Source organism: Gallus gallus, chromosome 9, assembly GCF_016699485.2.
Source record: "Gallus gallus isolate bGalGal1 chromosome 9, bGalGal1.mat.broiler.GRCg7b, whole genome shotgun sequence".
In the NCBI taxonomy this organism is placed as follows: Eukaryota; Metazoa; Chordata; class Aves; order Galliformes; family Phasianidae; genus Gallus; species Gallus gallus.
Window position 1 is genome coordinate 15,867,915 of NC_052540.1, and position 22,788 is coordinate 15,890,702.

The 22,788-nt window shown below is 38.6% G+C and overlaps 2 protein-coding genes and 1 non-coding gene across 3 annotated transcripts in view; 1 reads left to right on the top strand and 2 right to left on the bottom strand.

Annotated features, from left to right (window-relative positions):
• The window catches only part of SENP5 (SUMO1/sentrin specific peptidase 5), a 138,054-nt gene that overhangs the window by 107,127 nt on the left and 8,139 nt on the right, over positions 1-22,788 (bottom strand). The window lies entirely within an intron of this gene.
• Positions 1,730-19,075, top strand: KNG1 (kininogen 1). The gene is made up of 10 exons (XM_422766.8): positions 1,730-1,991; positions 4,843-4,953; positions 5,942-6,026; positions 8,393-8,565; positions 10,223-10,330; positions 12,625-12,706; positions 13,541-13,713; positions 14,968-15,075; positions 16,018-16,107; positions 17,698-19,075. Exons 1-10 carry the CDS (start codon positions 1,797-1,799, stop codon positions 18,397-18,399), a joined length of 1,827 nt encoding a protein of 608 aa, XP_422766.3. The 5' UTR covers positions 1,730-1,796; the 3' UTR covers positions 18,400-19,075.
• On the bottom strand, positions 19,681-19,790 carry MIR6617 (microRNA 6617). The gene has a single exon (NR_105485.1). It is a non-coding gene; the product is annotated as a microRNA 6617 (primary transcript).

Here is a 22,788-nt window from a genome sequence, read left to right on the forward strand (position 1 = left end):
GATGACTGTCCCTCCCTACTCTGCCCTCATGAGGCCTCATCTGGAGTACTGTGTCCAAGCCTAGGGCCCCCCCAGCACAGGAATGATGTAGAGATGGAGGGAATCCAGAGGAAAGTCACAAGGATGATCAAAGGGCTGGAGCACCTCTCCTACAAAGAAAGGTTGAGGGAGTTGGGCTTGTTTTGTGAGAAAGAGAAGGCACCGGGGAGAGTTCATTGTGGCCTTCCAGTACTTGAAGGGAGCTTACAAGCAGGAGGGGGATTAACTTTTTACATGCTCTGATAATGACAGGACAAGGCAGAATGGCTTTCAACTAAAAGAGGGGAGATTTAGGTGAGATGTTAGGGAAAAAAATTACTCAGAGGGTGGTGAGGCACAGCCTTCTCAGAGTCATGGATGCCCCATCCCTGGAGGTGCTCAAGTCCAGACTGAATGGAGCCCTGGATAGCCCGATCTGGTGGGGTCAACTCTGCCCACAGCAGGAGGTTGGAGTTTGATGATCGTTAAGGTCCCTTTCAACCTAAGTCATTCTACACTATGACTCTAGGAATCTTTTTGCTGGCAATTTAGTTGGGAGGAGCAGGAAAAAAAGGACACTAAAGTCTCTTTATACTGGAGCCCCCATCAGGATAAAGTCCACTCAAACATTCTTGGGACCGCAGAGAGTTAGTTCAGGTCAGTTATCCCATAAGCAAGAACATGGGGTTAATATAAAAAAAAATAGCTACTTTGGTCTTCACAGTAGCTTTTAAAGAGCATGAAATAAAACAAAGCATGAGGGATTCACTGAAGAAAAAGAAACAAAATGAGGATGGCATTTTGTGTACCCAAGTAAAGATTGGCTTTTTTTTTTTTATTATTTTATTTTAAATGCATCATAATGTTCAAGCAACCTTGTTTATGGCTTAGCTTATCCACAAAGACTCTGAAGTATAATTTCTTTAACCAAAACTAGCAAGACAGAGGTAAAATACTGGATCTGAATAAATCCCACCATGTTCACAGATTCAAAGCAAAGGAATTTGGTGCTCATAGCTGTCAATAGTCCCAGATGTTCCCTGCTAGCTCTAGTACGGCCTCTGCTGGATACAGGCAATATTACTTAATCCCTTCTTGGGCGTCATGTTCCCTATCTGTAATGACAAGAATACGTCATGAAGATCAACTAAACCATGGTCCAAAGGTAGCCTTCACATGGCAGCAAAGATAGTCACCTCCAATTGCAGGGTGAAGGACAAGGGTTATCAACTGCTATTGAAGAGTTCTGTGGCATTCAATGATACAAAGCTGTCCAAAGCCTTTTTCAAATATTTTCCAGCTTCTCAGAACTATTGTGTCTAAACTGTTGTATAAAATTTACAGTGCCTTTGTCCAAAACTAGAACTTCGTTACCTCTGTGACCTTCTTGGGTATCTGATTTAATTCTCTCTGTCTTGACGTTAAAAAGAAGCCAGAAATCTGCAAACATTTTGCTTGCTCTTCTGCTCAGGAGCCATCCTGTCCGGTGTAAGCTGGTCTCCAGCAGCAGCCAGTTAGCCTGTTATCTTGACATCAGGTGAATAACCTTAGTGTCATTCAGGTGACCACACAAATTTTTTTAGAGGAATTCAGAAGTTTATTTGCTGTATAAACAGGATATGATGAGAACTAACCAACCCCAGCAACCCGCTCATTCTGTTTACTTTGCTATTGGTCCTGTAAAATATAAGAGGTGATTAAATCCTTGTCAGGCGTTCCTTTTCCCTTTGCTTTTAAAAGAGCCTTCTAATGCAGGGGACTTCTTTTTTTGTCCAGTTATGAAACTTTTTGTCATTGTAGCACTCTGCTGTAGCTTTTTTTCTACCAGAGCCACCCCTCTCCCATTTGAATTTTCAGACTGTGATGACCCAGATGTCTTGGAAGCTGTTGACACAGCACTGCAGAAATACAATGGAGACAGAGCTACTGGTAATCAGTTTGCTCTGTACATGGTGATGGAAGCCAAGAGAACAGTAAGTAGACTTTGCAAAAAAGCGTTTTGGAATTGTTTATGCGCTCTGAATCAGATTTGCTCCATCTGATTCACAAGGGATAGCAAGTGTGGCAGCAAAGCGTCTTGCAGAAATATTTACCAAAAAAAAAATCAAAGAAATGGCTTGCATAGTAAGACACTTGTCACTGTGACAAGCAGGGATGTATATTATGTTCTTATCAGTGGAACTGTGTGCTGGTGAATTGCTTACTAATGCAAGGACTAGAAAAGCAAATAATAGAAAACTTATACCACTAATACCATTTGTCTTACTTGTCCAGCCAGTTTTCTCCTTTCTCTTGGAAATTTTACTCCTTTCTGCCATCAGTAAGATTTTTCAGATGGATGGCAAAAACACACATTATAAGCTGGATATTATTTTGCCTTGAGAAGAGCTAGTATCACACACTAAAAAAAAAAAAAAGAAAATTATAAGATAAAATTCATCAATGCTGTGAATAAATTGCTCCTGAATATTACTTGATTGACACTAGTCCTGAGTCACAGATGTATTAAAAAGCACTAGGTGATATTTTAGTCAAATAGAGTGACAGTTAAAATTAGAGAAGAAATAAAGAATGAAATGTGATCTCTTGCCTGCAGTCCTTCTGCACAGAGTTAGTCTAACAAAGAGTATTTACCTCTGAGACGCATACCAAGATAATATTACCATAATAATGACAAGCACTGCTTTACTTGAAAACATCAGCAATTTTTTCTATTGGATTGGAAACCCAGTGTCAGACAGAATATTCTGCACTCCAAAATCACAGGACACTTTGACCCAGATGGAAAGGGGACATGAATTGCTAAATGCTTTACAGTAAACCACCCACATCTCCTGGCACCTTCCCTCTGGTTTTCCTGTTTTCAGACTGGGGAGGTTTTAGCAGACAGAGACTGAAATTTGTGGAAGCCTTTATATAATTAAAGAAATTAATACTCCCATGGTCTTCATTGAATTACATGCATCGCTAACAATACCTAAATGCAAACTTCTTAATATCATAGCTGTAACACCACCTTCCTTTCTGCTTCCTTATATTAGAGCTATTGCAGAACCTCCTTGTCCAAAGGATAGATATTATTTTCAGTATTTTGTCTTATGTTCTATTTTTAAGAATACATATTTAATGCAAATCCTGTTCATCTTTCTCTCAATATACTGCCTTTTCTTGAAGGATCGGAGGTGAAAATCAATTATTACTTGAATCATTGATCTGACTGATGCTAAGGAAAAAAAACAGGAAAGGAATCTGCAAGACAGAATTGTTCATATTCTATGGTCTTTTTCCAGAAAGAGTACAGATTTTACTCATTGCTAGTCTCACAACGCTGAATGCATTAATTAAATAGCTGGTTATTACATATTCATGTACATTCATTATTGATAAGGTAATAAAACATAAAAGCTGACTGGTGGAAGACTGAACCTGCCCCAGTTAAAGGCAGAACTGTTCATAAAAAATAATGAAATAAAACAACAAATGACATACAGAAACAATGTATTTTCTCACGTGCTTCATTTGCTGACTGAACTGATTTATTCCAGGCTTAGAAAACCGTTAACAGGTAACAGAGTTTGGCTCTTTAAATCCGCATCCCAGACAGTATAACCTGATGCAGTTCCATAAATGTCAATTTACACCTGCTGAGGATTAAGTCCATTATATTTTTAGAGACCTTTTCATCCTGTCTTACAGCCTGCAGTCATCACATCACATACTTCTACTTTCTGTACAGATGTAGCAGTGTATAACAGGAACTGAAAGAACAAAAGATAATTCTGTCTTCACCTACACAAGAGTAAATTCAGTGTACTCCCCCCATGCTGACTCAGCTTCTCAATACCACTAAGACAAGAGCTATCATTTGGTTATTCTCAAGTGATACAACCGAGAGAATCAACGTTAAACTACAGCAACTGTGTGTGTTTGTATTTGAAAAAGTACACTGACAGAGCATTTATAGTGCCAGTAAACCAGAACTTCTGGCTTTATATATCCTCTGAAGGATGAGCCACAAACCTTGCAGTGTGTTAATGTTACCTGTAGGTACAGGCTTACTACTCAGTTTATTGCAAGGAGAAAATGCCTCCTACTTATTTAACAACATCAGAAGTGTTTGCACTGATCAGGTCAAACTTCAATAGTTTGTATTTTACCCTAAGGGATTTGTGAGGCCCACCCCAAGATCAGGAGAGCTTTTAACACCTGTAAGAATACTGCAGGAGCAGCCAAAGGCTGCTTCAGAATCCCTCTGCCCTTTTCCCCCAGGTATGCAGGGCAGCATATGTACCCTCACACCACAGCGTACAGGCAGTTTGGGCACCAGCAGGCTGCCCCACGGTTGCTGGCTATTGCTACCTCTGGGATGCCTGCAGAGTTGTACATAAGGAGAATGGACAGATGTGGGAGAAAAGCAAGTGTGAGAGTGATGAAATTAAACAGGAGCATAGTCCAAACCAGTTTCTATGCTAATTAGCCAAGCCGCAACACTAACTTGCTTATTTGGAATATGCTTGAATGCATGTAGAAAACCTAATCACTTATTTCTGTTTTTAAAATCCTAGATACAATATGTTAAATTACAGGTAGTAGGACATACCATATTTGTACCTACAGGAAAAGACTCAGTAATACACTTAGATAATTACCGAGAGAGAGCGAGATATGGGAGACCTTTCATGGAGACCAGCAGCTAATCTGAAACCATAATATAAAACATAAGGTAACCAATGGATAGTATTTACTCTTTACAGTGCTTATATTTTCACTGATGTCTTGATTTATCACTATGCAAATGATGACTTGCATATTGTTTTTACCCAGGTGGGTCCTGACAAACAATTCTACGTGAAATATAAGATACGAGAGACCACTTGTGCCACTGAGGAGAACAAACTCTGGAAGGACTGTGATTACAAAGCACCTGCAGAAGCTGTAAGTATCTGTCCTCTTTAAAACTTCCCAGAACAGAAACATCAGTATAACAAGCAGGACTTTACTCTCCTGGAAAAGGAAAACACGGAAGAGAAGTTAACTTTTTCAGCTATGCTGTTTTTGAAAGTTTATAGAAATAAAGTATAGAACAGAAGAGTTTACAACCTTGAAGTTAACCACCATATTTGTGAATTTACCATTACAGTGCTGAATCTCAGCAGAAGGGATCATTTTAAATCTTCGATATGATGGTTCACAGTAAATCCAACAGAAGGTACACAAACAACAAGAATGTGAGGGCTATCAAACATCCTATTGCTTGTGTATAATGGAAAGTTGTACAATCAAACTGACCAGATTGGCACCAATAAAAACACCGACACGGAAGCCACCATGGCAGAACATTTACCAGGGGGTGTTTAGCAGTGCAAAGCCCATCTGGCTTGGGCTATTAGAAAGCATTTAGAAGAGGAGGTGCAAGCAGGCCCACATAGCATGCAGGAACATTACAAATCCCCAGCAGAAATCATTGTCATTTCATACTGTACAGAAAGCATTACAAAAAAAAAAAAAAAAAGTATTGAAAAGGGATCACATTATTTGAAGCAATATGAAATGTCATGATTGCTGGTGCACATCTTGTATCAGCAGAGAGGAACACAATTCTTTAGACTTCATTTATGAGAATGTGTTCATTTCCTTTATTCTGACAGCAAATTCTTTAGTTAATTAACACTTCTCAGCCACAATATAAAGCAGTCTTCTAAATAAATTGCTCAGTTCATTCTCTGCTCTCCTAGCAAACAAGACAGTTCCTTGTCCAAGTAACAAAACAGCAAATTTGACATCACTACAAAAGAACATATGAACTTGTTTCCCAAACTCAACTTGCAACTGTCAACTTTGTTCAACAGCTAAAGAAATTTACAGCACAGTATTTTTCTTCATCAACCAATCTTAAGTCAAATGTTGCCATATGTATTTGCAGAAAACAGGAGAATGCACAGCTCAAGTTCACATGAATAATGCTGAAAAAACAAGTAATGTTTCGCAAGATTGCAAAATCGTTCCAGGTAAGCAATTGTCTGGGGCAGCATTCATAAAATATATTGAAAAATAAGAATGGGAAAAACAACATGCTGGGACTTTCCGAAAATTTTAACAGGAGGAGTTCCTCATCATTCTATTCAGACATTCATAAATCATCTTTCAAAAGTAACTGCCTGTTAAAGGTAAAAGTTTCACTCCACTGCTATGCACACACAAGCTAAGCATCTAGGGGGTGTGTAGTAAGTTTCCTTACATGTGGGAAATGAAATGAATTTGCTTAAGACCAAAAGCACATCAGTAACATGAAGATACCCCTTCCACACTTGAAGTTTCTATCCTTACTTAATCAGGTATGAAGTTGCACCAGAAATTAACTGTCTCCAAGCTAAGAATGACTGTTATTTCTGTTAAAGCTTATCAAAACAAAAATATACTCCCAAATGGAGGGGTGGGGGAGCAGATTTAAGTTAAAAAAAAAAATAAATCAGTAGTGATAGAATTAGGTATGATAAACTATAATATCACTTAGATCTTAACAATAGAGCAATTACCTTGCTTGCCTATAAAATATTCATACAAGACTTACGTTTACATTGTAATTCTCTTCATCAGAAATAGGTCGCACTGTTTGAAAGCTTTGCAACAGAGATCTTCATGTACCTATGGCCAGCATTTATGTAAGACAAATCTGAGCTAGTTTTAAAAATCCATCTCACTGGTAGCATGGAGCCAAGCGCACCTTAACTACAGAAGTATTTACCACAACTTCCAAATTGTTAGGCAGCTTATCTTTGTGGGTTTGTTTTAATTTGCTCCCTAGCTCTCTTGATTAAAGCTGTAATGTCTGTACCTACAGCCAGTGTCTTTCCAGAAGCACACACAAACTCCGTATCTGCTACTGCAGAGGCCACTCGGTTTCCAATTAGTAGGGCAATGGTGACATCTAGTTGCCAACAGAATGTGTGTGAATCTCACAGAGAGAGCATAGAGAATCTGCATTTGAATCTTTATTTAGAAAGCTAAAAAACAACTGCCATGAATCAGAAGAATTACATATTCAGCCTAAGAGGTTCAGCTTGTTACACAACATAGCAACTCTGAAAAAAGCATGCACCTTTGTTCAGAACTTAGAAGACTGTTAAGGCCACAGTCCTTCTGGAACTGGGTGTACTGTTGTCTTATATCACCCCATTTTCAGGGAGTAATAATTTTTGTGTAATGCATATATGGTGTTCATTGCTGAGTCAATAGCCAGCAGCAATAGGTGATGCTAGAAACATCACGGGCTAAATTTTGTTCAAGTGCCTCTTGGAGATCTAAGACTAGACTGTACTGCTTACACTGAGGTATTCCACATGTACAAAGAAGCCAAATCAAATGCAAAGGATTCAAACACAAAGAGTTAAGCAATAGACTCTAGCTGGTGAGGGACTTTCCCTCCATGTTAGGGAACATAGAGTTCAGCCTTCATGGCGGAATTGTTTGATCATGCTGACCCTGGACTGATTCCCTGGCTGATGCAAGCAGGCATAACTCCATTAAAGTCAATTTATGTCAGCTGAGGATCAGGCACACAAATTTTATTTCAATTCCCCAGAGACCACATATTGTCCCAAGCTCACTGAATCATGAAATTAATTTATGTACTGAACTATAAAATTAATTTATGAAAATCCAATCCATGATTACTAGAAAGGAAAGAGAGTTAATAGGATTAGTGGTAGGAAACAGAAGTTTGAGCATCCCATCAAACTTGCCCATCGACAACCAATCCAGTTAGCTATGCCCGAGAGTAACACGAAGTGGCAAGTGGCAGCTGAAGTGACTGCAGGGAGAGCTCACACAACAGAGCAGTGGAATAGTTCAGCTACAGTCCCTAAGGAGCTCTAAGTCAGGGCTGTTGATGTGGGTGAGCCAAAAAGCTCCTGCCAAAGTCCCCCTTCCGGAACACAGTGAGGACAGCGAGCAGCTGCACCCAGCAGGCGAGCTTCGAAGAATCTGAAGAACAGCTCTTTAGCTGTGACCTTCACTGCTTTTTTCCCTAACTGCACGGGGGAAGACCCTTCCTTAGCGGCGTCAAAACTACCTGTAAAGTTTTTCAGAGATTCAATGACTCCTGAACTCATTTATTCCTCTGAATTAAATTTGCTGCTGCATAAAAGTTTCATGGATGCCCCCTACCAGCACACACAGAAGCCTGTATCGAAGTACAGTGAGGGCCTTTGCAGGCCCTGAAACTGAGATCTGGATTTTGCTGATCATTCTGCTTAAAAGCAGAAAAGATTCTGGCGCATTGAACCATTTTTCACGTGACCTTACATGAAAAATTAAAACCTGAGGTTTCTTAACATGAAAACCTGCGTGGCTTTTTTTGCTTGTTTCTCTCCAGTTCAACCACTGATACCATTTACTCAGGGTATATGTCTTGGATGCTTCCATACTATATCAACTGACAATTCACAAGTGGCAGAAATTCTGAAAAAAGCCATTCAGAAGTTCAACAAACACAGCACTGAAACTGTCCTTTTTAAGCTTGTGGAAATAACAACAGCTCAAAGACAGGTCTGTATATGATTTTTTTTCTACCCTTTTTTAAAAGATATTTTGGTTATGTATATGTTTTTGATTTTAAGGTATATTTCATAATAAAAGCATATAGAATTCATATAGAGCATAGACCATGTAAATAACTCCCTTCATTAACACAGAATCAAAAACTGTTGCTGGGTTTTCAGAACTATCACTGTTATGAACTGGCTTTAAAGGCTTTTTTTCTTTATCTGCAGCTACAACTAACCAGTGTTCAGCACCAGTGTATTTTTATTCAGTGCTGACACATGCACCTTGTGTCATCTCAGATGCTCTGGAGTATTCCACTTGGCTTGCCCATGAAGCTCCAGCAGGAACAGATCTCTTCTAGGTTTTGTGCCAGCTTGTGCAGATGTCTCTCATACTCTACAGCCTCTCAAACAGCAGAAGGCACCAACATTTTTGCAATGCAATAGGACCTGTACGTCAGTAGCTGATACACACTATAGGATAGGTGAAGCAGTAAAGGAAAAAATGGGTAAGAAAAAAAAGCAAGCTTATTGCTGGCTGAAAGATTTCTGCACAAAAGATTATCTGCTTTGCAAGTGAGTGCTCAGGCTGCAGAAATTTCTGGTACTGCAGGCAGTGCTTATTTCCCCATGAAAGGTTCTCCTATGGATTGGCACAATGTTGCTGGAAAGCCAAGTTTCCAATTTGCTTTTTAACTAGTACATAACTCAACACCAACTACAAACCCTTTTCTTTGTGTATGTTTTTATTCAGCCAAAAAGCATCTAGTCTCACATCAATTTGACCCATGATTTAATTCTGACAGTCCTTTATTTACTGATGGCAATAATTCTCTTAGCTGAAAGACAAGCTTACACAACAATTAAGTCTTACAACCAAATGTCACAGAGGCTGCAATTTAGCAGCTGGAAAGAAAACTATCATGACGCTTCTGGCTAATAGAGACTAGTCACGGCCCTCTGCTTTAACTGATCTGGGATGAAAAGTTTGTCTTTGATTCTTTCTTTCTCTTCTTTTAATCTAATACTACCTGATGCAGCACTGTGATGTGGAGAGATTTTATGGGTGAAATCAATAGCTGCAGTGAGGAAAACAGAACTACTTCCTGCAGAGAAAACGAAGGGAGGTCAAAGATCTGGACAAAGCAGGGGAGGGGGGAAAAGCCCAAAGCAGGCACAATTACAAGCAGATGACAAACACAGGACACTCAATAACAAATGATGCCAGCAGTGTAAAGTTACATTATTCAGATACTATTTTACTATGTCACATACTTAGGAACACAGGAACTGCCAAGCTGTATTAGTGTAGTCATCCATCTAGACCAGCTTCCTGTCACTGGCAGTAATAAGTAACAGATACTTTGGAGGAAAGTGCATGAAACCATGCATTACAAGGCTACAGGTTTGCCAGAAGCAGAATCTGAATATAAACTGCATTTCTAATAACTACTTGACTTAGTTTACTTTCTCTATCGCAAGGACAACATTCTTTGGTTAGCTCGTGAATACTGTATAGCTCAATGACTGCAATGTGACTTGATGGATGGAGGGCGCTTAGAAGAGTGGTTTTGCTTTCTTTGTTGATTGCATTCAGTAGCGGAACTTCAAAGTTTGTATTAGTTTACATAATGTAAATATCTCCTACTTGTCTGTTCCAGGTGGTAGCTGGATGGAATTACAAAATTAAATATGAAATCGAGGAAACAAATTGCTCCAAAGACCATTTTCAAGATTTAACTCATGAATGCAGAACCACTTCTGGAGGTGTAAGTAATCCTCACAACCTGTTTATCATAAAAATATCATATTAACAAATAACAGTTGAGATCTGACTCAAATACGTATTTTAGTCTTGATTAACTTAGGTAATGATGTTTAAATTCAGGCATACAGATAACCATCTATTTATGCAGTTCTCTCTTGAATTAGCGACTCAGACAGTGACTGAAATGTTTGCAGATTACTCTATTGAATCTGAAGTCTCATCCAAATAATAAAACCCTTAAGAAATTCCTATTCAGAGAGCTGTTCAGGCACAAAGCAAAAAGTTATTACAATTAGCTGTTTTTCCGGCATAAACCATTTCCTAAGTTGCTGAATTGTTACCTCTCTCTCTACTAAAGCCCAAATAAGAGAGCTTCAAAAGAGACTTATTAACAAATACACATAATCTAGATCAATAGAGCCTCAAAACCAAGTACTTCCTTTGTAGCTCTGACCTGGAACAGAATTGACTGTATCAAAAAGAGAGCTGCTCTCTCAACCAACCTCCCTGAACTATCTCACCAAGGGGTGAGACAAGTGCTTGTGCCAAACTCAAAGCAGGAATGTACAGTCACGGTGAACAGTGGTGGTAAATGTGAGGGAAGGAGCCACAGGAGCCCTGACTCCCATCTGTTTCAGCTGTCATGGAAGTGTGTAGTTGAGCATTACGTTCCTGTTTGTAAATGACTCCTTAGAGATCTCAAAAACATCACTGCATTTCTGAAGCAATAAACAATTAAGGAAAGAATGACAACACTACAGTAAATTATAGGAGACTGAGAATCTGGCTAAATGAAACAAAACTCTGTGTTAGCAATGCTTGCCCTTAAACGTTAAGCAAGTTACTTATCTTCTTGAGCCTGAGTTTTCCAACCTGTCACCTGGAGATAATGGCTTCTGTCCATCTTGCCTAATCCAGGAGAGCTACCTCCTTTCCATTCTGATTTGATCACACAGTGTCTGTGTGATTGGATCTTTATCGATGGAATAATTAACTATCCGAAACTAAGACAGCAAATAAGATCAGCAACTGATCATCTAGAGATATTGATGCAATATGCTGTTACAAAATATTCCACACCTTAGAATGACCAAATTCCATGAAAGCTGCTTGTAATCTATACCATGCACACTATTCATTCTGAAACAGAAGAGCCAGAACTGCACACTGTACTCAATATGCGTGTGAACCACAGAGCTGTACTGGGCCATAATGTCATTCTTTCTCTTTAACCTAGATAATAAGCCTTGATATCATCTATTTTTTTCCATTTTTCTAAACCACTGCTAGGCAGATGTTTTCATAGATGACACTTTCAAGCACATCATAGCCCTAAGATCATGAATCTGTCAGCTCAGTGCCTAACGTGAAGTCAGAATTGGCTTCTCCCATGTGCATTACTTTACATTTCTCTATATTAATTTCCTTCTCCCAGATCAACATCTAACATCCAGCTCTTGCAGTCCTTTCTCTATGAGACTAATCATTAATCTGTTGCTATTTCATGTATTTTAACTGGGTATTTACCCACATAAGGGCCTTTCCTCTTATTCTGCAGTTAATTTGTTTCCTTTAGAGACTTCAGTAAGAGACGTCATTGAAACCTTTCTGAAAAGCTAAGCATACTTTATCAACGTCAGGTCTCTACCAATTTTTGTTGATGCTTTTGAAGCAATCTGCAAAATACAACTTTTGTTTACAACAATAAAACCAATTCTGATATAGTCGTGCCAATTAGTTCTTTCTTTACATTCTAATAATTTGAATAGCACAGATGTGAATCTTACAGATCTATGACATTTAAAAAAGAACAGGATCACATTTTTTTCTTTCAGCCTAAAATAGCAAGGCAATCTTAAGCACATCATCTACCACAATTCCCCTAGAGCACTTGAGTGAATAGAAGCAGACCCAGAAACTCAGTAATGTTTGATTTGTTAGTTGTGTAATCTTCCTTTTGATCTTTGGAGTTTAAGACAAATGCCAGAGGGTTCTCCATAAAATTGGATTCTGGTTTGTAAACTTCTCTCTTTCCTTCTGTAATGAATACATACAAATAAGTCACTTAGCTTCTCTTTCACAGTTTTATTTTCTCTAAGTAACTCTTTAAAACCCTAATAGTTTGTTGGCTCTGCAAACTGTGTGTGAGGCTTCTTGCTCCCCGCATGCTGAGGGAAGAAATTACCAGCATGTAATGTGGTTGACTCGTTCTGTTAGCAAGAACAGTGTGAGCTTTTTCATTATTTCTACACAGTAAGGAGCTGGTTTTGTTTGTTTCTTTTGTTTTTACTGCAGCGTAGAGGTAAATGTGATGCCAAGGCATATGAAAATCTTCGGGCAGAGATTGTAGATATTGCAAGCCAGTGCAAGTTTCCAGGTATGTAATTGGCACTAACAGTTCTGAAAGTTCTGCAATGTTGATGGTTTTTTTTTTACATTCATAAAATAATAGGTAAGATAAAAATCCAGGAGATGAGGACTGATAATAACAAGATAAAGCAGTTGTTTTAAGATGAAAGCTGCACTGCCTCTTAATGAAGTCTTACTGTAGAGTTTTCTTTCACTACTTATAAGTATTTCATATGCTCTATTTTGTTCTTTTGAAAGGCAATGGAGACAAAGGCCAAAATTGGTAATTCAGCTATCAATACTATTGTTTATTTCATACTGCATAGTTACACTTCATTTTGATATAATAGAAGCTTATTTTTTTTCCTGGTAAGTAAGCAACTTAGAATTTCTAAGTTCATTACAATCTAATCCACAAATTGTTTTCTTATTAATGTTTCCTGCACCTATTTGGAGACAGATTTGGACAGTTTCAGAGCTTTATAACAGGGAGTACAGTAATACTCCATGTACATAGTACGTGCTGCATTCTCACTTGTTACCCATTCACTTGTTTTTCTTCAACAGATATCTTCTCTGTCTTTATTTGCTAGCTATCCACAGTCAGTATATACAATTTGTTTGTGTGAGAGAACTGTAGTTACATATCCAATGCAACAGTAGGTGCTGATGCAGCGCTCTTTCAGATAACCAAGGTACAATAACGCTGATCATATGAAATGTAAAGATATTTTAGTTTAATTTGGTAGACTCAAATCAGAGTGTGCCAGAAGGCAGGGGTTTATAACTGACTCGTTTTCCCTGCCTACATCTATACTGAAAGCTTTGTTCCTTACGTCTGAAATCTGTTGGTTTCTTTCAGTTGAAGAAGTGGTAAATCTTCCCACTCACGTTTGTCCTGGTTGTTCAAGTACAATCCCAACTGACAGTGCAAGAGTGAAGGAACTACTGAAGGCTTCTGTGGAAAAGTTTAATTTAGAGAGCAATGATGACTTCTACTATCAAGCTGAAGAAATAGAATCAGCGACAGTTCAGGTTGAGAGTTACTTTTCCTTTTAAAACTGATTCTCCATATAATACAAAAATGAGGAACAGACATGGCATCGTTAATGGTCTAAACTTAACATTAGCTAAACTTAATATTTAGATTTCAAATAATATTTTTTTTCTAAGCATTGATACACATGGTAACTGAGATATCTATGCACTTTTTCTTGTGAAATTTTATCCATTTGGCTTGGATTTAAAAATCTCTGGCCTCTTGATTTTACTTTTTTCTTCTTTTCTTAGAAGGGCATTGTAGAAGCATGGCAAGAAGGCTAACATTGCCTATCTGATTTCTGTATCTCCACCACACTTTTTAATCAGCCTTTGTAACATTCCATAGACTTTCGAAAGTAGAGAAGATTTATTAGACAGAACTAACCACTTGATCTACCACACCAATACTCTGTGAATTATTTTAGATGTTATCTACTCTACAGTAGCTGTAAGTTCTAAGAAATGGAAAGAACTGAAAATAAAAGAAGGGAGTAGCTCAGAAAACACTGTGTTGGGAGCTTCTCATGAGCATAAGGGGCAACACTGGATAATGTGGAGTGCACAACAATTTTTCAGATCAGCTCATTATCTCACTAACAGTAAGCATGCTTTTTCACCTTTTAAATATTTTCATCACTTTTCACATAATGATTAATATTCATGCATACATTTTTTAAAATTAGACTTAAAGAATGTTGTGTATTTTCCTATCTCTAAAGCAAGATTCATTATCTCGGGCTCTGTAAAAATACTAAGAGAATTTGTACCAGGCACATCCTTCAACCAAATCAGTTTCCCTCCTTAATACATTTGGCAAATATGCTCATTTTCTACTGAGCCTGCTCACCACACACTTCATTTTACTCACATTCAACTCTTCTTACATCACATTTGGCTCCTAACAGTGGTGTCTCTAACAATTTCATTTGTTATTAATTAAATTATGACAGGCATCCAATAAAACAAAGCCAAAACTGTGGACCTGTTTTTCCGACCTTTCTGTCTCCTTCAGTTTCTATGCTGGAATTTCTGAGAATGGGAACAGGAATAAATAAGTAAGTTGATTAGAAGCAGATAGGTTTTCTGTCAAACATTTTAATATTGTTCTTAACATACATTGCCCCAGGGGGTCAGGACTTGTAGACTATAAGTCATATGAGCCTGTAGTATAGGCTTGAAGAAAACCATTTCTGTCTCTGAACTCTTTTCAATAAAAAAGCCTTTATCTAATTTTAGCTGATTTTTTAGGTGGTTGCAGGACAAAATTACCATCTAACATTTTTTGTCCAGAAGACAAACTGCTCAAAAAAAGAGTTTGAAAAGCTTAGTGAGGACTGTGAAGCCACAACAAACAGTGTAAGTAACAATGATGTTGCCAATGGTAGTGTTTCTAATGGGTAATTCCTTTGCAATCTGAAACCCACACAAAGTAAGCTCACATTTGATCCTGATTTCTCTTACCTTTGCTTCAACACCTTCTGGTGTTTGCAACCCCAAACCAGTGACAATAGCAGTAAAACAAGAAGCTTAAACCGAGCTACTTCAACTGTGGTATCTGGGTGCTCACTGCAAAGCAAAAGGGACTTTTCTCTGATAATGAGGAATCAAAGAAAGAAAGTGGCTGTGATACGATGGCAATGCTCCTGAATATGTTGCACTTTCAGTAAAGAAAAGTGAGAGATTTTAGTGTTCTCAGTGTGCAAAGGAATTATGCTTCTACAGTACATGCTGCTGACACCGGGAAAATCTGTTCCAGACACTGGAAATAATGCTGATAGAGCCAGAAACCAATGATGAGGGAGCTGTTGGGAAAGAGAAGGTTCATTTTCCACTCCTTCTTCCCACCATATGAACAGTGCTCACCTCTAAGAACTAAAAACTGCTGGTGCAGCTGGCATTACCCAGAAAAATAAGAAATACCCAGAAAAATAAGAAATACCTCTCACTCTCTCAATTTCCCAGTCTTTAGTAGGGGTAGTATTTTTAACAAGGAATGTTTGTTAGGAATGCCATGAAGATTAAACAGTGCTCCAAAAGTGCTGGGCACAAATCCAATATCCAATTCAAAAGTGCAGTATAATGTTCACATAGGCATCCTACGAGGTCAATAAGCTAAGCAGTGATCTGTCCCAGCATGGACTTCTTCATCATTAAAACTGATTCCATATATATTCAAGTAAAACTCCAAGTATTTAAAAGTATTATTAAAATGTTTTCTTTTTTTTTTTGTGCACAGCTCATTCATGTTGTTTGATGTTCTCTTGGCTTAACGTGCTGTTTTTGATGTTTTGTCAACAGCTACCACTGCGCTGTGAAGCACAAATTTACGTGGTCCCATGGGAGAACAAAATCTTCCCCAAGGTTAACTGCTCTCAATACCAGATAATGGTATGACAGCTTTTCTTCATTACCCATCATCACTAGGGGAGGTTCAGACTGGATACAAGAAAAAAAACATGTTTACAGTAAGGGTGATGAGGCACTGGCACAGGTTGCCCAGAGAGGTGGTGAATGCCCCATCCCTGGAGACACACAAGGTCAGCCTGGATGGGGCCCTGGTGGAGCTGTAGGTGTCCCTCTTCAGTGCAGGGAGTTGGGCCAGATGACTTTTTAAGGTCCCTTCCAATTCAAACAATTCTATGATTCTATGATAAAAGAGAGGAGATTTAGATAAATGTTAGGGGGAATTTTTTCACTCAGAAGGTGTTAAGGCACTGGCACAGGCTGCCCAGAAAAGCACTGGCTGCCCTTCCCTGGAGGTGTTCAAGGCCAGGCTGGATGGGGCAGCCTGATCTAGTGGCTGGGAACCCTGACTGAAGCAGCAGGTTTGGAACTAGAGGATCTTATAGGTTCCTTCCAACCTAAGCCATTCTATGATCATAAGTGAAGGCATGCATTAATTTCTTTATCCATTCCAAATGATCCCATTACTAGCTAGCCATGAACATGGGGCAGTTTGAGAGCTTCAGAATACAATATATATATATATTTCTTATTATCAGAACTTTTTTAGTTCTGATTATAATTCTGATGATTGCAGGTTGTTAGTTTGGGTTGTTTTTGTTGTTGTTTTTAATAAATCCAGAGGTTCCCATGCTCCCCAATCAAGAAAAGAAGATCAAGCAAATAAATTGAGATTGATTAACCCGCATTCACATTAAGCAACTTTACTATGCTCAGCACTTTCATAATTATCTATTCATTCTTTATGTATCAACTAATAAATGGCTCTCCCTTTTTGTCTCCATTAAAATATTGAATCCACAACAACTTCCAAATTTAGCTCCAACCTAAAGAACCCCAATTTGCAGTTAGATAAGGATCAGGCACTACAGTTGACAGAAATGACACCCATTATTTTCACAGAACTGTATATCAGGCACTCAATCTATATTTTCCAGTGGAACACTGATGGTGGAATAGAGGTTACTCAAAAACAATCAAACATTTTATAGTGTCAGCGTTAACCTCTGTGTATTATTTCCAACAGTCCTATGAAATATATATGTCAAATGAAAAAATAGAAAACTGAATAGCTACATTTCATGTGGCAAATCAATCCAGACCTAGGGTATATTCCTGCACTGAGACTATCCAAAGATGTGTCAAACTTCAGTATGAAAATATCAGAATGCTATACTTTAACAAGAGCAGGGATCATTAGTCCTAGAAATGAACCGTATTGTTCATAAATTAAAACGAATACATATATTCCTCTCTGTAGTCTCACTCCCATGTCAACTGGCAAAATTTCAGTGATAAATTGCTCTTTTAACATACAGCTGTTAAAATACTCCAAAATTATTGAAGAGGACGTTTGTTTTCATGCTTATTACAGACACAAAAGATTATTAAGATTGCTTTGAAAAATTTGGTATAATTGACCCATATATTGCAATGAAGTTTTGATCTTGCCAAATCTGAAGCCATTGTTCTTGTATACGTAACAAACACAGCTATTATTGCATTGTTTTTCAGACCGCAATGGTGAGAAGGCCTCCAGGATTCACTCCTTTACGAAGCTTTGCTGTACTATCACAGGTAGACGAAACTTCACCCTCCAATGCAACTGAAGGAGAAAGTCAAAGAGCTGGTGAAGAAGTAAGAAAAGATGATAGACAGGGACCAGATGGCGAAGGTGAACCCGGGCCTAAACACAGGCATAAACATAGGCACGGACTGAAAATGGATCATGAATCTGCCAAAAGGCACAGGCACAAAACTGACTGTGGGCACAGGAATGACCATAGGTGTGGACATCAGAAACATGGTAAAAATGGTAAACATAAACATCACAAATCTGAATCTTCTGAGGAATCCACTGAAAGGGTTTTGAGTCAAAAAGAAACCTTCCCATCATCCACTGCTGAAACAGCATTAGAGCTCGTTAATCCAGATGTTGTAAGGACAGAAACCGGTACTCCTACAGAACCAGTAAATTCTCCTGATATCTCTTCATTTAACGGGTTGCTGGATCACACAGAATCCCCTCTCCCCAAGTGTCCTGGAAAACCTTGGAAACCAATTCTGGACCTGCCCATTCCTTCCAGCCTTCCCAGGGAATTCTTAAATGAGGATCTCTTGCCTTCTGTCACAGAAAACATCGACCTTACAACAGAAAACCCACCACCACCTGAAAATGAAGAGATGAGCTTTGATCTTGCAGATGCATTACAATAATTCAAGCATTGTAGGATCCTCTCCAAAAGCCCCACAGAGAAAACCAGAAAATATCTGCCTTTTGAAATGTATGAGATCTAAGAGGCAAAAGCTCCTATTCAGTCAGCTAAAATACTCAAGTTGGTCATCAGTGCTCCATGTCTGCTTAACTGTTGCACATTTGGCAAAAACGTACACCAGGCATGGCAGCAATGATTCAGAAGCTGTTCAGTAAAGGGACTGGGCAAATCAACAGCTTTCTGCTTCCAAAGTTCCAGTCACAACCATCACATCTGCCCCACATGGCTACGAGCACACAGCAAACCACTGCATCAAATTTCACTATATCATGTTTAAAAAACAAAGAATTTTGTAGAATACATGAAGAATATCAACCAAATACGCACAACAAAAAAGCCAGTACAGAGCAAGGATGCCTTTCTTAGATATCTGAAATTATATTTCTCTAATTTCCTGGAGCAAATCTTTCAAAGAAGAAAATAAAGGAACCTATTTTACTCGTCGATTTCTTGACTCCAAATAACATTGCCACCAGTCTATCTACTGCTAATCAGATCCTGGAATTTTTTCATTCATTGCTTTCCATGCAGGATAAAATGCAAAGTCTATATTTTCTTTTTTGCACATGACAAGTACTGATTGTACAAAGCTAAATAAAGGAAAGTCCTAAGAGTTATGTTTAGTTGTTTGATTCATTTTCTTTTTCCCCCCAAATACGGAGTAGTATGATTCTGGGCATAGCTGGGAGTTTGTGTATAAGTCTAAGTTCAGACCAGTTTTTCTTTAAATTACTATAGCAATTTGAGTAAATCACAAAAAAAACTGCATCAAGAGAAATAAAAACACGAAGACAAGAAAAGCTAAGCATCCTTCCATCTCTGATTCAGCTGAATGAAAAAGACAGGCAGAGCCTTGCCATGTCATCCTTACAGAGCACACCTGCACAGCCACAGGCAGTGAGGCAGAGTGATCAGAGCAGCACAGTAAGAGCCAGGACTCCTACACTTCTCACTGCCTTGAACTTCTCATGTCCTATAGTGATTATGTGAGGCCTCACCAGTGCTTCATACAAAGACGACTATTTCAGTTTTGACTTATTGTTTTTATAGTGTAAAGAAATGATTACCTTAAAAAAAAAAATCATTCTTTACTAAAAGCCAGTGTTGCAGTGTAAAAAACTTGGAAACAGTATGTTCTGACATTTTTAGAATGGAACATTTCTATTTCTCATTGATGTGCTCCCACAGAAAGTTTTAATTATAACAGAACAGTACTTTCTGACAGCATCTTTTTCCGTTAGAAAACGACTGACCTGCTCTGAAACACTTGCTGCCGAAAAGCTCTACAGAGCCGCCAGTCGCTCCTCTTGTTGGAGCCGCTCGAGCACTCCACTCAGCGCATCCCAATGCTTAGGAAGTAATTTCCCTCCTCGGCCAGCAGATGGCAGATTTTCTGCTGAAGCTAAATCGCTCATCTCCAAATACTATCTCCAAATTAGGGTGTCGTGATTGCCACGAAAGGTTTAGCAGGCTTAACAATTAGCGTGCCTTTTGTATCAGTAACACCACACTTGTGCAACCTGTATTAAATGTTAAGCTCCATCAGCAGAGCATAAAAAGCTTGCCACTTACTCATTCTGTGCAAGGTGTATAAATAAAGCTGTACGTGAATATAAAAAAAAATAATAGCAAATCCTGCCTCAGAAGAAAAAAAAAATAGCATTCTGGCTCATACAGACAATTGGAACTGGTAGTCTGGGGTATGAAAATATGTCTGAATTAAAGCTCTGTTCCTCATACTGCTGAGAACCAGAGCCACCTGATGGCCATTTTGTTACTGTCTGGATTTAAAGTGCTCTTTTCTCTCTTGTTTGTTCCATCTGTGGCAATGAGACAAAAAACATATTTAAATGACATGCAAAAAACTCCTCAGCTTTGCTATGGGTAGCCTGCTGGGTGTTTGTTATAATTCAGACACAACCTTTTAGTTACACTCTGTAATTCCAGTCATCATCTAATGCTATGCTCCCAAAGTGCAACTAGCCATGGAGAGAGCTCTGCGGGAACCTGACAACAGAAAGCAGGGAGAATTAACAACAGACATTGGAATTTTATGAGATGTAAGAACCCACTTATTTCCTTGTTTTCTGAAGCCTATTAGCCATCAGTATAATTGCTCTCAATTCAGGAATCACAGCTCTGAGGATAAAATGGGCTTAAGTGGCCACAGAACTAGAAATAGCAACACTACGTGGCCACCAATACTTAGGTAGACATACAAAATACAATATCCAGATTCCTCAAATATTCTTAAAAACAACAGGAACAGATGGTTTCAAGTCCACAACGAGCTACTCACACACAACTCTGGATTGCACTGCCTTCACAAACTCCATTTTTGCAATTCAGTTTCCACTCTTTTTACTTAAGCACTAAATGAAGTTGATTTGATACAACGTAGCTAATAATAATAATGTTTCCATTGCACTCCAAAGCAGGAGGAAGGCTGTTTCAAGAAGGAAAGAGTGAAAGTTTTCTAACTGGGTAAGGCATCTTACAACAATGAGAACTATAATTACTGGTGCTACTGAACTGGTTTAATCTGCTGCTCAGCAAAAACCTGAACATAAGCTCCAAAGGAATAACTCTTCTCAGAACATACCAACAGAGATCACAGAAACCCAATCTTCTGACCCCTTCTGCCATGAGTTCCAATATTGCTGATTTGCAATTTGATTATGAAACACTAAACTACAGTTTTCACATTGTAAACTACCCATCTTGCTCTTTCAGTTCAAACTGAGTCACATAGAATAATAATACTAATCAAGGGACACTGATTCCAGCTTCCCTGGAATCAATCCAGTATTGACAAAATACTTTCCAAAGAAAAGAAATAATAAATCAGTTCCAGGTGTCCAGGTGAATTCAGAGCGATCATTTAAACAGCCTCATGACAGCTAAACTGAAAAATCTCATTTGAGCATAGAATTTGAGCCTGATTCTAAAACTGTGCAGAGAAGCCAGTGCTGCTGCTAGCTTTAAACAGCAGTGCGGCTACTCAGCATTTCTACAATGCAGCCTTAGAGCACTCTGTCAGTGCCCGTGGCATAGAATCATAGAAGAATTATATTACTTGAAAGAGACAGAACTGGACACTGAGCAGTGCAGCACCTCCTAGCAAACAGGAAAAAATGTGATTATGGGCAACGTTAACCCTTAAAATAACTCTTACATTGGAGAAGTTTTGGGAACTGGTGCAGGGCCTGGCATTAATCACAGCAACACTACTGGCTTAATTGCCTTTTTTTTTTTTCTTCTTCCTGGCCCAAATGCAGAGATCAGGGTGTTCTGGACAAAGTTTTGCCATACTTCATTCTTTTCTTAAACAATTCCACAATATAACCCAGATTGAAGATGAAAGAAAACAAGCATGAAGTACAAGATCTCCTTTTTCTTCAGAGCTCCATACAAACACATAGACAGATTAACAGATTTATAAACAACTCCTTTGTTTAGGCTAGATTTAGATAAAGTCCCTTTTCCACCGTAATACAACCAAAACACCTCTGAAACTTCCACAAAAGCTCAGAGACACGGTGGTTGTAGCTTACACAGCCTAACACAGAGTAGCTTTGATGTGAAGGTCATAAAGCATCTGCATTCCATTTCACATACCAAGACATTTCTGTATTAGCGCTACAATAGGTCTTCACTTTTTCAGAACAAATATGTACTTGGACACCACCAATTGCAACAAAATAAATATACATACTTTATACAAAAGGTACTTACCCATATCTGAGAATGAGCTGTCAATGAGCAACATGAGTACTTCTAGCTGTTTTTTGTAGATGTAGAATTACATTGTTGATCTAGGACTGTGCAACAATAACTTTCCACCAAATGTTTATCTAAGGCAACTAAATTTTAGTTTACTTAAGGATCATTCATTTCCCTTTGGACAGTCACTCTATCCAAGGGGTGCAGTGGAATTGCCAGGTCACAGCCTGAACCAATAGCTGAGCTCCAGGTGAGAAGGCATGGCTAACCCAAGGAGTTCAGGTGCAAGCAATGCTCCTAAGTGACTGGAAGGGGTGGAGCTGGGATCCACTCTTCCTCACCCTCATTCAAGGGTTAGCAGCTGAATAAAGACTGCATTCCTCTTGAGCTGTTGCTGGTTATCAGAAGTGGAAAGCCAATTTTCTTTATTTATTACCTGTTATTGCTCTGCAGTGCCTGTATCCCATTTGAAGGAGCACTGTCACCTTTTGCCATATGGGGTGTTTATTATAGAGTCATACCTGACTAAGGTATCATTTTGGATCTCTGAAGAACTCCAAGTAATGTGATCCATAAGCTGACTGAACTTCTCTGAAATGCACAGTCT